This window comes from Bos javanicus, chromosome 28 (assembly GCF_032452875.1).
Source record: "Bos javanicus breed banteng chromosome 28, ARS-OSU_banteng_1.0, whole genome shotgun sequence".
NCBI classification, from domain to species: Eukaryota; Metazoa; Chordata; class Mammalia; order Artiodactyla; family Bovidae; genus Bos; species Bos javanicus.
Genome location: NC_083895.1, coordinates 30,921,044 through 30,936,515, shown reverse-complemented (window position 1 = coordinate 30,936,515; position 15,472 = coordinate 30,921,044). Strand labels below are relative to the sequence as shown.

The 15,472-nt window shown below is 41.1% G+C and overlaps 1 protein-coding gene across 14 annotated transcripts in view; it reads left to right on the top strand.

Moving 5' to 3' along the window:
- Positions 1-15,472, top strand: part of USP54 (ubiquitin specific peptidase 54) — a 131,328-nt gene that overhangs the window by 107,319 nt on the left and 8,537 nt on the right. For all 14 annotated transcript variants that reach the window (XM_061405309.1, XM_061405301.1, XM_061405308.1 and 11 more), the window contains one exon: positions 819-2,206. In XM_061405309.1, coding sequence (XP_061261293.1) covers positions 819-2,206 — 1,388 coding nt within the window. The remainder of the gene's footprint in view (positions 1-818; positions 2,207-15,472) is intronic.

The window sequence follows — 15,472 nt, the reverse complement described above, 5'->3', positions numbered from 1 at the left end:
TTTTCTCCTATTGTTTACTCTACTAGTTGAATGCTGATTTGAGAATCTGATCAGAGATATATTTGAATGTAAGCAATTGAGGGAGCTAAACTCTTTTCAGAAATCTTAAGGCCACTTGATATATATGAGTAATTAAGGTTATATCTAAGTGCTTCTAATGAGATTTTCAGATCAGAAATATAAAACAATTAGTAAGAAACCAATTAAATGCATTTAATCCCTACTCCCACTCCCAGATCTCAAGAGAGTCACCATTTGTTACTCTGGGGAAGCGTCTCAGTGAATAAACACGATCAAATCCAGATTATAAGAATACACTTGAAATGGTTGATCTTTCTATTAATGCCAGGAGCCCAAGTCATCCTGTACTCTGTAAATATGGCCTTCTGGTTCTTTTGGCTGATCTGCCTCTCAGGACCCTAGGTATGAGTGATCTCTAGGCTTTGCTTACCTTTTCTTGTCATCTGCATGTGGGACTAGAAATTTTTGGTTTTGAATTTTTAAGTAGAGGATGATTGGAATGGGACTTTACAGGTAATGAAGAATATTGGCAAGAGCTTTGCTTACTATTACTGTGTACAACTTTGATGAGGATATTTAATAAAGAGAATTAATATTACCCATTACTTGGGTATGAGCTGACCACATGCCTTCTCTTGTGAACCTCCAATCTGTTGACTCTACTTATGCTTGTCTTTCTATTTCTTTTCACATTCCCTCTGTGAATAGCTAGAAATGGGAACCAGATGAACAGTTCTTTTTGTAAGTAATCTTGTCAATTAAGACAGCTTATGACTGGCTCTCTTTATTTATTTCAGTGAACAGCCTATCCCGCTCCAAGTATTGTTAAGCCAGGAGGCCCAACTGGAACCCTACACGAATACGGAGTTTGGGGCCAGTACTTTCATTTACTCACCTGCTTCCTGCCATGAGCCACACTCGCCATTATTCCCAGAGTCATCCGCCCTGTCTGCTCCACAGCACAATTCCCCCAGTGGGTCTGCCTCGAACCTTCTTACTTCTGTTGAGGTGGACAGTATTGACCCCTCTGTGTTCCACAGGCAGGGCTTACCTAAAACACCAGGGAGACCTGAGAAGAGTTCTCATCATGGTTGGGAATCAGAGGATGAGCTGCAAAGCTGCAGGGGTGAAAGCAGCAGCTGCGCCAGGTCCCCCCAACGAGAAGGAAGAGACACTGATCGAGAACAGCTATTCCGAGAAAAGAGGGATCCTGCTGACTCGTCCCAGGTGATGCCTTGGCCACAGCCAATTGGAATAATAGCCACCTCTGAGAGAGGAGAGGCACACAGTCTAGGCTGTGGTCCTTCAAATTCAGCAGCTCAGCCTAGCCTTTCTCTGTACAGGGCCTGCCACCCCATAAAACCTGCTCCTTCCTCATCTGTGCTTCACTCCTCTAATACTGTACAGAAAACTAACCAATGCCTCCAAACCCAAAACTTCAAAATTCCATTGACTTCAAATATGGATCGAGGCAGCGAGGAGCCCTCTATGCCAGAGTTTCCTACCACCAAGGGGCTTGTCCGCTCTTTGGCAGAGCAGTTCCAGAGGATGCACGGAGCCTCCACCAGGGATGGTACAGGTGCCCAGGATAGAAGTTTGCCAAACAGTCTAAGGAAGGACTCTCCACCTTCCGACTGTAAGCCTCCTTTCCCACAGAGTCAAGGGAAAGGCCACTGGTCTTGGGCAAAACAACAACCCTCTTTGGATGGTAGGAACAAACTGCCTTCCTGGGAAGAGCCTGCTAATCATCCTTCTCTTGCCACGAACTCTGGGCCGCCTAATGGTGAAGCTTCTAGGGGAGGACAGCCCAGGTTGGCAGAGTCAGGTATTTACCACGGGAAACCGTCTCAAGTGAGAGATGCTGGGCCTAAGGAGCTGGGCAGCAGCGTCGACTCGGGGACTTCGTTGCCTTTGGATTCTTGGGTGAATGTCACAAGGCTCTGTGATTCTCAGCTTAAACATGGGGTCCCTGGGCCAGGAATGAAGCCCTCCCCTCATGATTCCCATACCTGTGTAACCTATCCAGAAAGAAACCACATCATTTTGCATCCACATTGGAACCAGGACACAGAGCAGGAGACCTCAGAATTGGAGTCTCTCTACCAAGCCAGTCTTCAGGTTTCTCAATCTGGCTGTTCTGGATGTGGGCAGCAGGAAGTAGCCTGGAACCCTCTGAGCCAAACAGGTAAGAATGCAACCAGGGGCAGGAGGTGTGGGGGACACAGAAAAGCTGAAGGCAGGAGGATAAGATCAGAAAGGGGGATGGTGTTCTATCTAAATAATATCCTCAGCTTAGGTGGCAGCAGCAGAATTTCTGACTTTATAACGACTTCATGGTAAGAGCTAGACATTTTCCTGGCTAGAGAAGAGAATGGGGGCAGAATCATCACTCACAGGCTAGTTCCCTCCTTCTAAAGAAAGAGACCAATGACTGTATGTCCAGGGCGGCTGCAGTATATATGCTAAGGAGTGGTTCTTGGGCCTTTGAGAGTGATTCAGCATGAGACAGGGGAGGCTGAGTGGGTAAGTCATCCTTCAGTGGCTTAGGAACTGAACTGATGGCAAGATCCAGCTTGCCACAAGGATATCCACACTGAGCCAGGTCTCCAGTGTAGCATTTCCAGATTGTACTGAACCAGTTATATCAAGACCTTCCCTCATCCATTCTGGAACTACCAGGTTTAGAATTTTCAAGGAGGTAAGCTTGTAGGGTACCTGTTTACTGACTCTTTGTGAGATTATATTGTGTGAAGAGTGAAGTCTAATATTAAATGCAAAGCATGCACATAGTTCTATAAACTGAAGACATAAAGGATATTTATAATTCAGGATTGATGTACTTAAGAACTCCAAAGCCTGAACTATCATCCTGTCTCCATCATTAACTGTCAGTATAAATTTGGATAAGTCATTTAATATCTAAGATTTTACCTATAAGAAAATTGGTTCAGTGATTTTCTTTTAAAGATACTTTGCAACTCTTAAAATGATACGTATGATTCTGTGAAATTGATTTAGAGAAATGTATCTTCAGTTCAGGTGGTATAGATTCTTTGCATGCTGCCAACCAACATTTAATTACAGCCAAACAAGTGTTTATTCAGAATCTTCTATGTTTCCAGTAGTGTCAGAGTGGGGGTCACCACATAAATATAAGATTTGATATTAAAATATGTTTTTCTTAGGATCTTCACTCTAGACTTTGCAATAACATTTTTATGATCCTTAGATACATAGGACAGAGCAGTATGGGAAGATTCTAAAGAAAAAGGAAAAGTTGGAGTTTGCCTCAGTTAGATCTTGTCTAATGTAACAGACAAAGAATATACAAATGTGAAGTGTTATAAGAATAAGAAACACATATAAAAAATACAATGTGACTAAAATTGAACTAAGCAATTGAATGTCAAACATTATAGTACAAACAAAACAAAAAGTCCATATGTTAACCCAAACAGTGGGCTTCCCAGGTAGCGCTAGTGGTAAAGAACCCTCCTGCCAAGGCAGGAGATGTAAGAGACATGGGTTCAATCCCTGGGTCAGGAAGATCCCCTGGAAGAGGGCATGGCAACCCACTCCAGTATTCTTACATGGAGAATCTCATGAACAGAGGAGGCTGGCCGGCTACAGTCTGTAGAGTTGCAAAGAGTTGGACACACTGAAGCGACTTAGCATGCACCCCAAATAGCAACAATTTTTTTTTTTACTATAGATACTTTTGAAAATATATATAAAGTCTTCTTCAAAAGTATCTATAGTAAAAAAAAAAATTGTTGCTATTTGGGGTGCATGCTAAGTCGCTTCAGTGTGTCCAACTCTTTGCAACTCTACAGGCTGGATCATGGAAAAAGCAAGAGAGTTCCAGAAAAACATCTATTTCTGCTTTATTGACTATGCCAAAGCCTCTGACTGTGTGGATCACAATAAACTGTGGAAAGTTCTGAAAGAGATGGGAATACCAGACCACCTGACCTACCTCTTGAGAAACCTACATGCAGGTCAGGAAGCAACAGTTAGAACTGGACATGGAACAACAGACTGGTTCCAAATAGGAAAAGGAGTACGTCAAGGCTGTATATCATCACCCTGCTTATTTAACTTAAATGCAGAGTACATCATGGGCTGGGCTGGAAGAGGCACAAGATGGGAATCAAGATTGCCAGGAGAAATATCAATAACCTCAGATATGCAGATGACAACACCCTTATGGCAGAAAGTGAAGAGGAACTAAAAAGCTTCTTGATGGAAGTGAAAGAGGACAGTGAAAAAGTTGGCTTAAAGCTCAGCATTCAGAAAATGAAGATCATGGCATCTGGTCCCATCACTTCATGGGAAATAGATGAGGAAACAGTGGAAACAGTGTCAGACTTTATTTAAATCACTGCAGACGGTGATTACAGCCATGGAATTAAAAGACACTTACTCCTTGGAAGGAAAGTTATGACCAACCTAGATAGCATATTCAAAAGCAGAGACATTACTTTGCCAACAAAGGTCCGTCTAGTCAAGGCTGTGGTTTTTCCAGTGGTCATGTATGGATGTGAGAGTTGGACTGTGAAGAAAGCTGAGCACCGAAGAATTGATGCTTTTGAACTGTAGTGTTGGAGAAGACTCTTGAGAGTCCCTTGGACTGCAAGAAATCCAACCAGTCCATTCTGAAGGGGATCAGTCCTGGGATTTCTTTGGAAGGAACGATGGTAAAGCTGAAGCTCCAATACTTTGGCCACCTCACGAGAAGAGTTGACTCATTGGGAAAGACTCTGATGCTGGGAGGGATTGGGGGCAGGAGGAGAAGGGGACGACAGAGGATGAGATGGCTGGATGGCATCACTGACTCGATGGACGTGAGTCTGAGTGAACTCCAGGAGTTGGTGATGGACAGGGAGGCCTGGCGTGCTGCGATTCATGGGGTCACAAAGAGTTGGACACGAGTGAGCGACTGAACTGAACTGAACTAAACTGAAAGTAGGAAAAATTGATAATCCCACTCAGTAATTTCATGAGTTTACTTCTGGCTTTGGGTTGTGTTCCAGCCCTGGTTGATACACTTTTTTTAAAAAAATTGAAGTATGGTTGATTTACAGAGTTGTATTAGTTTTAGATATATAGTATACAGCAAAGTGATTCAGTTCATATATTAATATATATAATGTATGTATGCGTATATATATATATATGCATGCATGCTTGCTTAGTTATGTCCAACTCTGTGACTCCTTGGACTATAGCCCGTCAAGCTCCCCTGTCCATGGAATTTTTCAGACAAGAATACTGGAGTGAGTTGCCATTTCCTCCTCCAGGGGATCCTCCTGACCCAGTAATGAAACCTGCTTCTCCTACACTGCAGGCTGATTCTTTACTGCTGAGCCATTGTATACATATGTATGTTAATATATATATATATGTGTGTGTGTGTGTATTGTTTTTCATATTTTTTCCAGTATGGGCTATTACAAAATATTGACTATTACCTGTGCTATGCAATAGGTCCTTGTTTATGTATTTTCTGTATCAGTTCAGTTCAGTTCAGTTGCTCAGTCATGTCCGACTCTTCGCGACCCCATGAATCGCAGCACGCCAGGCCTCCCTGTCCATCACCAACTCCTGGAGTTCACTCAGACTCACGTCCATCAAGTCAGTGATGCCATCCAGCCATCTCATCCTCTGTCATCCCCTTCTCCTCCTGCCCCCAATCCCTCCCAGCATCAGAGTCTTTTCCAATGAGTCAACTCTTCGCATGAGGTGGCCAAAGTACTGGAGTTTCAGCTTTAGCATCATTCCTTCCAAAGAAATCCCAGGACTGATCCCCTTCAGAATGGACTGGTTGGATCTCCTTGCAGTCCAAAGGACTCTCAAGAGTCTTCTCCAACACCACAGTTCAAAACCATCAGTTCTTTGGCGCTCAGCTTTCTTCACAGTCCAACTCTCACATCCATACATGACCACTGGAAAAACCATAGCCTTGACTAGACGGACCTTTGTTGGCAAAGTAATAATGTCTCTGCTTTTCAGTATGCCATCTAGGTTGGTCATAACTTTCCTTCCAAGGAGTAAGTGTCTTTTAATTCCATGGCTGTAATCACCATCTGCAGTGATTTTGGAGCCCAGAAAAATAAAGTCTGACAGTGTTTCCACTGTTTCCTCATCTATTTCCCATGAAGTGATGGGACCAGATGCCATGATCTTCGTTTTCTGAATGCTGAGCTTTAAGCCAACTTTTTCACTGTCCTCTTTCACTTTCATCAAGAGGCTTTTGAATTCCTCTTCACTTTCTGCCATAAGGGTGGTGTCATCTGCATATCTGAGGTTATTGATATTTCTCCCAGCAGTCTTGATTCCAGCTTGTGCTTCTTCCAGCCCAGCGTTTCTCATGATGTACTCTGCATTTAAGTTAAATAAGCAGGGTGATGATATACAGCCTTGACGTATTCCTTTTCCTATTTGGAACCAGTCTGTTGTTCCATGTCCAGTTCTTTTTTTTTTTTTTAATTTTTTTAAATTTTATTTTATTTTTAAACTTTACATAATTGTATTAGTTTTGCCAAATATCAAAATGAATCCGCCACAGGTATACATGTGTTCCCCATCCTGAACCCTCGTCCCTCCTCCCTCCCCATACCATCCCTCTGGGTCGTCCCAGTGCACCAGCCCCAAGCATCCAGTCCATGTCCAGTTCTAATTGTTGCTTCCTGACCTGCATGTAGGTTTCTCAAGAGGCAGATCAGGTCATCTGGTATTCCCATCTCTTTCAGAACTTTCCACAGTTTATTGTGATCCACACAGTCAGAGGCTTTGGCATAGTCAATAAAGCAGAAATAGATGTTTTTCTGGAACTCTCTTGCTTTTTCGATGATCCAGCGGATGTTGGCAATTTGATCTCTGGTTCCTCTGCCTTTTCTAAAACCAGCTTGAATAGTATATATATGTTAATCCCAAACTCCCAGTTTATCCCTTCCCCTCTTTCCTCTTTGATAACCATAAGTTTGGTTTCTATGTCTGTGAGTCAATTTCCGTTTTATAAATAAGTTCATTTGTATCATCTTTTTTGATTTCACGTGTAAGTGATGTATATTTGTCTTTCTCTGATTTACTTCACTGAATATAATCTATAGGTCCAGCCATGTTGCTGCTGGTTTTGTTTTTTATGTATATATACTATATATGTATTTGTATTGTTTTTACCGAAAGTAGAATCATTGTAAAATATGGATACAGTTTAGTCCCATGATTTTCTTATATCCATAAGCATTTTCCCTTTGGAAAAAACTACTTTTAATGACTATCATATGCTTCACATCAATGTACCATAATATAGTCAACCACTCTACTTTGGTTGAATACTTCCAATTTTTTGGTAATATAGCACTGTGATAAGTATCTTTATACTTAAGAGTTTGGCCACATTTCTGATAAACTCCTTAGAATAAGCTTTTAGAAGGATAATAACTAGTTGAAAGTTGTAAACTTTAAAAAAATCTCTTGATACATACTGACAAACTCAGGAAGATTATACTTCTGAAGGCAGTATGAAAGCATACCTACCAACCTTTAATTTGTACTTGGTAGTGAAAGAAAACATTTTTAAAATCCATTTGGTGAATCAGTCCTGAAAGTAACTTGTCAAACCAAAGTACGCTGTATTTTGGTTAGTCTCTTTTCAATCAAGTCTTTCAGAACTAACATGACAAAATAAAGAAGAGATCAGTGGAATAAATTGAGAAGTAGATGAAGGAAGGCAATCGAGAAGGAAAATGCTGGTTAGGGTCCATATGTGATAGAATATATCTTTAGGGGAGTCCTCTTTTATTTGAAAGCATTTATTAAGCACCAAATTACCTCCAGATTTATATCTATAGTTGATAAGTAACACTGTAAGTTTAAAGTGTACAGTGTGATGGTTGATACATGTATATGTTGCAAAGTGGTTACCACAATAAAGATAGTGAACAAAACCATCACCATACCTAATTACTGTTGTGTGTGTGTGTGGTGAGAATATTTAATTAAGATCTACTATCTTAGCAACTTTCAGGTATATAATAACACAACATAGTTAACTATAGTCACCATGCTATACATTAGGATTCTCAGAACTTATTCATCTTATAATTGGAAATGTGTACCCTTTGTCTAGTATCTCTATATTTCCCCTAACCCCTAGCTCTTGGCAACTATCATTGCATTCTGTTTCTATGAGTTTAATTCTTATAAGACCCCCACATATAAGTGTGATCGTATGTTTTTTGTCTTTCTCTAACTTACTACTTTAAAAAAAGCTTTATTGATATATAATTTACATAGTGGACAGCTCACCTATTTAAAGTATACAGTTCAATGGTTTTTTAGTATATTCATAGTCATCCACCCTTCACCACAATCAGTTTTAAAGTGTTTTTCAGTACCCTAAAAAGGTGTCAGTAAACCTCTAATCTGTCTAGTCAAGGCTATGGTTTTTCCAGTGGTCATGTATGAATGTCAGAGTTGGACTGTGAAGAAAGCTGAACGCCAAAGAATTGATGCTTTTGAACTGTGGTGTTGGAGAACTCTTGAGAGTCCCTTGGACTGCAAGGAGATCCAACCAGTCCATCCTAAAGGAGATCAGTCCTGGGTGTTCATTGGAAGGACTGATGCTGAAGCTAAAACTCCAATACTTAGGCCACCTGATGCAAAAAACAGATTTATTAGAAAAGACCCTGATGCTGGGGAAGATTGAAGGCAGGAGGAAAAGGGGATGACAGAGGATGAGATGGTTGGATAACATAACCAACTCAATGGACATGAGTTTCAGTAAGCCCTGGGAGATTGTGAAGGACAGGAAAGCCTGGTGTGCCGCAGTCCATGGGGTTGCAAAGAGCCGGACACCACTGAGCGATTGAACAACAACAATAAAGTATTATGATCACCCCCTTCGTACTTATCACTAACTTCCATGGTGATTATCTTGGCCAATTATCAACATGTGGCTTATTTTGATTTAGCAGCCCTCCTCCCCTTTCTCTTCCCCACTGGAATTTTTTTTTTTTCCTTCTTTTTTTGCCTATGCTGGGTCTTTGTTGCTGCAGGGGCTTTTCTTTAGTTGCAGTGCCCAGGTTTCTCATTGTGGTAACTACTCTTGTTACAGCCTGTGAGCTATAGGGTGAGCAGGGTTCAGTGGTTGCGGGTCCCAGGCTCTAGGGCACAGGCTCAATTGTTGTGGTGCACGGGGTTAGTTGCTCCGCAGTATGTGGGATCTTCCTGGATCAGAGAGTGAATCTGTGTCCCCTGCAATGGCAGACGAATTCTTCACCACCGAGCCACCAGGGAAGCCCCCTTTAAAAGCAGAACTATGATACTATTATACCTAAAAAATTAACAATAATTTCTTAATATAATATAGTAGAAATTATATAATATAGTAACTAGCCAGTATTCATTTTTTTTCTAGTTTTCCCACAAATGTCTTTTCACAGTTGTTCAGTCTCTAAGTTCTGTCTGACTCTTTGCAACCAATGCACTGCAGAATGCCAGGCTTCCCTGTCCTTCACTATCTCCCAGAGTTTACTCAAACCCATGTTCAGTAAGTCGGTGATGCCATCCAACCATCTCATCCTCTGTCGTCCCCTTCTCCTGCCTTCAATCTTTCCCAGCATCAAGGTCTTTTCTAATGAGTCTGCTCTTCACGTCAGGTGGCCAAAGTATTGAAGCTTCAGCTCCAGCATCAGTCCTTCCAATGAACATTCAGGACTGATCTCTTTTAGGATTGACTGGTTTAGTCTCCTTGCTATCCAAGGGACTCTCAAGAGTGTTCTCCAACACCACAATTTGAAAGCATCAATTCTTTGGCGCTCAGCCTTCTTTATGGTCCAACTCTCACATCCCTATATGACTAATGGAAAAGCCATAGCTTTGACTAGACAGACCTTTGTCTGCAAAGTGATGTCTCTGCTTTTTAATACACTCTCTAGGTTTGTCATAGCTTTCCTTCCAAGGAGCTAATGTCTTTTAATTTTGTGGCTGAGTCACCGTCTCCAGTGGTTTTGGAGCCCAAGAGAATAAAATCTGTCACTGTTTTCACTTTTTCTCCATCTGTTTGCCATTAAGTGATGGAACCAGATGCCATGATCTTAGTTTTCTGAATGTTGAGTTTTTTTTTTAATATAAATTTATTTATTTTAATTGGAGGCTAATTACTTTACAATATTGTATTAGTTTTGCCATACATCAACATAAATCCGCCACAGGTGTACACATGTTCCCCATCCTGAACCCCCCTCCCTCCTCCCTCCCCGTACCATCCCTCTGGGTCATCCCATGCACCAGCCCCAAGCATCCTGTATCATGTGTTGAACCTAGACTGGCGATTCGTTTCATATATGATAATATACATGTTTCAATGCCATTCTCCCAAATCATCCCACCCTCTCCCTCTCCCACAGAGTCCAAAAGACTGTTCTATACATCTGTGTCTCTTTTGCTGTCTTGCATACAGGGTTATCATTACCAACTTTCTAAATTCCATATATATGTGTTAGTATACTGTATTGGTGTTTTTCTTTCTGGCTTACTTCACTCTGTATAGTAGGCTCCAGTTTCATCCACCTCATTAGAACGGATTTGAACTGATTCAAATGTATTCTTTTTAATGGCTGCGTAATAGTCCATTGTATATATATACCACAGCTTTCTTATCCATTTGTCTGCTGATGGACATCTAGGTTGCTTCCATGTCCTGGCTATTGTAAACAGTGCTGTGATGAACATCGGGGTACACATGTCTCTTTCAATTCTGGTTTCCTCGGTCTGTATGCCCAGCAGTGAGATTGCTGGGTCATAAGGCAGTTCTACTTCCAGTTTTTTAAGGAATCTCCACACTGTTCTCCATAGTGGCTGTACTCATTTGCATTCCCAGCAATAGTGTAAGAGGGTTCCCTTTTTTCCACACCCTCTCCAGCATTTATTGCTTATAGACTTTTGGATCACACCCATTCTGACTGGCGTGAAATGGTACCTCATTGTGGTTTTGATTTGCATTTCTCTGATAATGAGTGATGTTGAGCATCTTTTCATGTGTGTGTTAGCCATCTGTATGTCTTCTTTGGAGAAATGTCTGTTTAGTTCTTTGGCCCATTTTTTGATTGGGTCATTTATTTTTCTGCAGGAGTTGCCTGTATATTTTTGAGATTAGTTGTTTGTCAGTTGCTTCATTTGCTATTATTTTCTCCCATTCTGAAGGCTGTCTTTTCACCTTGCTTATAGTTTCCTTTGTTGTGCAGAAGGTTTTAATTTTTTAAAATTTAAATTTATTTATTTTAATTAAAAGCTAATTAGTTTACAATACTGTATTGATTTTGCCATACTGAATGTTGAGTTTTAAGCCAGCTTTTCCACTCTTCTTTCAACCTCATCAAGAAGCTCTCAGTTCCTCTTCACTTTCTGCCATTAAAGTGGTATCATCTGCATATCTGAGGTTGTTGGTATTTCTCCCAGCAATCTTGATTCCAGCCTGTGATTCATCCAGCTTGGCATTTCACATGAGGTACTCTGCATATAAGTTATAATAAGCAGGGTGACAATATACAGCCTTGATGTACTCCTTTCCCAATTTTGAGTCAGTCGGTTGTTCCATGTCCGGTTCTAACTGTTGCTTCTTGACCCACACACCGGTTTCTCAGGAGACAAGTAACATGTTCTGGTATTTACACCTCTTTAAGAATTTTCCACAGTCTGTTGTGATCTACACAGTTAAAAGGCTTTAGTGTAGTCAATGAAGCAGATTTTCTTTTGAAATTCCCTTGCTTTTTCTATGATCCAACAGATGTTGACAATTTGATCTCTGGTTCCTCTGCCTTTTCTAAATCCAGCTTGTACATCCGGAAGTTCTTAGTTCACAAGCTACTGAAGCCTAGCTTGAAGGATTTTGAGTGTTACCTTTCCAGCATGTGAAATGAGCATGATTGTATGGTAGTTTGAACAATCTTTGGCTTTGCCCTTCTTTGGAACTGGGATGAAAACTGACCTTTTCCAGTCCTGTAGCCACTGCTGAGTTTACCAAATTTGCTGACATATTGAGTATTGCACTTTAACAGAATCATCTTTTAGCATTTTAAATAGCTCAACTGGAATTCTGTCACCTCCTCTAGCTTTGTTCATAATAATGCTTCCTAAGGCCCACTTGACTTCACACTCCAGAATGTCTGGCTCTAGGTAAGTAACCACACTATCGTGGTTATCCGGGTCATTAAGACTTCTTTTGTATGGTTCTTCTGTGTATTCTTGCTAGCTCTTCTTAATCTCTTCTGCTTCTTTTAGGTCCTTGCCATTCTGTCCTTTATTTTGCCCATCTTTGCATGAAATGTTCCCTTGGTATCTCCAGTTTTCTGGAGAAGATCTGTAGTCTTTTCCATTCTATTGTTTTCCTCTATTTCTTTGCACTGTTCTTTTAAGAAGTCCTTCTTATCTCTCCTTGCTGTTCTCTGGAACTCTGCCTTCAGTTGGGTATATCTTTCCCTTTCTCCCTTGCCTTTCGCTGCTCGTTTCTCAGCTATTTGTAAAGCCTCCTCAGACAACCACTTAGCCTTCTTGAATTTCTTTTTATTTAGGATGATTTTGGTCACTGCCTCCTATACAGTGTTATGAACCTCCGTCCATAGTTCTTCAGGCACTCTGTCTGCTAGATCTAAGCCCTCGAATCTGTTTATCACCTCTACTTTATAACCATAAGGGATTTGCTTTAGGTCATACCTGAATGGCCTAGTGGTTTTCCCTAGTTTGTTCAGGTTAAGTCTGAATTTTGCAGTAAGGAGCTTGTGATGTGAGGCACAGTCAACTCCAGGTCTTATTTTTGCTGACTATATAGAGCTTCTCCATCTAGAGCTGCAAAGAATTACAATCAATCTGATTTTGATATTGACCATCTGGTGATATCCATGTGTAGAGTCATCTCTTGTATTGTTGGAAGAGTGTTTGTTATGACCAATGCTTCTCCTGACAGAACTCTGTTAGCCTTTGGCCTGGTTCATTTTGTATTCCATGGCCAAACTTGCCTGGTCTTCCAGGTATCGTTTGACTTCCTACTTTTGCATTCCAATCCCCTGTGATGTAAAGGACATCCTTTTGGTGTTAGTGCTAGAAGGTCTTGTAGGTCTTGACAGAACTGTTCAACTTCACCTTCTTCGGCATTAGTGGTTGGGCATAGACTTTGATTACTATGATGTTGAATGATATGCCTTGAAATGAACTGAGATCATTCTGTCGTTTTTGAGATTGCACCCAAGAACTGCTTTTTGGTCTCTTTGTTGACTATGAGGGCTACTCCATTTCTTCTAAGGGATTCTCGCTCACAATAGTAGATACAATGGTCATCTGAATTAAATTCGTCCATTCCTTTCCATTTTAGTTCACTGATTTCTAAGATGTCGATGTTTACTCTTGCTATCTCCTGCTTGACCACATCCAGTTTACCTTGATTCATGGACCTAATAGTCCAGGTTCTTTTGCAATATTGTTCTTGACAGCATTAGACTTTACAACTTTTCACTACCAGACACACCCACAACTGAGTGTCATTCCGGCTTTGGCCCAGCCTCTTCATTCTTTCTGGAGCTTTCTCTCTGCTCCTTCCCAGTACCTTATTGGACACCTTCTGACCTGGAAGGCTCATCTTCCGGTTTCATAATCTTTTTGCCTTCTCATGCCGTTCATGGGGTTCTAGAGGCAAGAATCGGAGAAGGCTATGGCAACCCACTCCAGTACTCTTCCCAGAAAATCCCATGGATGGAGAAGGCTGGTAGGCTCCAGTCCATGGGGTCTTGAAGAGTCAGACACGACTGAGTGACTTCACTTTTCACTTTCATGCATTGGAGAAGGAAATGGCAACCCACTCCAGTGTTCTTGCCTGGAGAATCCCAGGGATGGCAGAGCCTGGTGGGCTGCTGTCTGTGGGGTCGCACAGAGTCTGACACGACTGAAGCGACTTAGCAGCAGCAGCAGCAGCAACAGAGGCAAGAATACTGGAGTGGTTTGCCATTGCCTCCTCCTGTGGACCACGTTTTATCAGAACTCTCCACTATGACCTGTCCGTCTTGGGTCGCCCTGCACAGCATGGCTCATAGCTTCATTGTGTTATTACGCAGGCCCCTTCACTATGACAAGGCTGTGATCCATGAAGGGGCACCTTAATTCTGCTTTCTATCAAAGCCAGAAGTGCCCTCAACAGTACCCCTTACGGAGGCCACCTTCACCTCTGTTTAAATGTCTTTAAAGGAATCAGTGTTTAGTCTCTTCAGGAGATTCCAGTGGCTACCTCGTTCGCTAGATGGGAATCATTTGATTAGAGCAATTCCAAATTCTAGATTCTTAGATTGCCAGGCTCATGGAGAAGTTCCTATTAAGGTCACTTGGTTGAAAAATGAAGCAAAAGTGTCTGCAAATAAGCGGATCCAGGTTCTGTCCAACAGTTCTTTATATATCAGTGAAGCAGAAGGCAAGTAAGGAGTTCAATCTGATGAAGGATTTTATCAGTGCTTGGCCATGAATAACATGGAGCCGTTCTTAGTCAAAAAGCTCACCTTGCCTTATCAGTGTGCTCCTGGGCTTCCCAGGTGGCTCAGTGGTAAAGAATCCGCCTGCCAGTGCAAGAGACACAGGAGACAGGGGTTTGATCCCTGGGTTGGGAAGATCTCCTAGAGGAGGAAATGACAACCCCCTCCAGTATTCTTGACCGGAGAATCCCATGGATAGAGGAGCCTGGTGGGCTACAGTCCGTGGGGACACAGAGAGTCGTACACGACTGAGCAACTGAGCAAACTCTAACCATTACAACTATAATTCTTAAATCTGGCTGCCCATCACAGTCACTGAAGAAATGGCTTAAAAAAAAAAAAAAAAAAGAGGAATAGTTTCATATAAATGGGATCATAACATGCCTGATGTTTTTATTATAGAAAATTTCTCTTTCCTTTCCTTAAATCAGTCCCTACTGTTTACCCCTGCCCTCAGCCTTCTCAGACAATAATCTACTGTGCATATATCTGTATTTTTCTGTTCATGTAATCCTATGCAGATGTATATATATATATCATGTCTTTTTGTTGGGGATTATTTTACAGATTTCTTTTAACTCAAAACTTGAAAATATTTGAAAATTCCTCTAAGTCATCTAGTTTAATTAAATTCTTTTTTTTTTTTTTTTTTTAGTGGCTGAGCAGTATTTGATATTGAGGATACTATAAAGTATTTAGCCATTCTGCTGTGGATAGGCATTACTTTATTTCTAGTTATTAGTCAAACAATGCCACAATAAACTGATATTTTTGCTTCTTATTCTCAAGAGGGTAAGAGGGTAAATCTATTTTCAATCTTAATGGTTATCTCTAGATTGCTTATTAGGAAGACTATAATATTTCACATTTCCTCTAACAATGTTTAAGGCTATTCTCCCACATTCTTTATGGAAATCTCTTAAAAATAAATA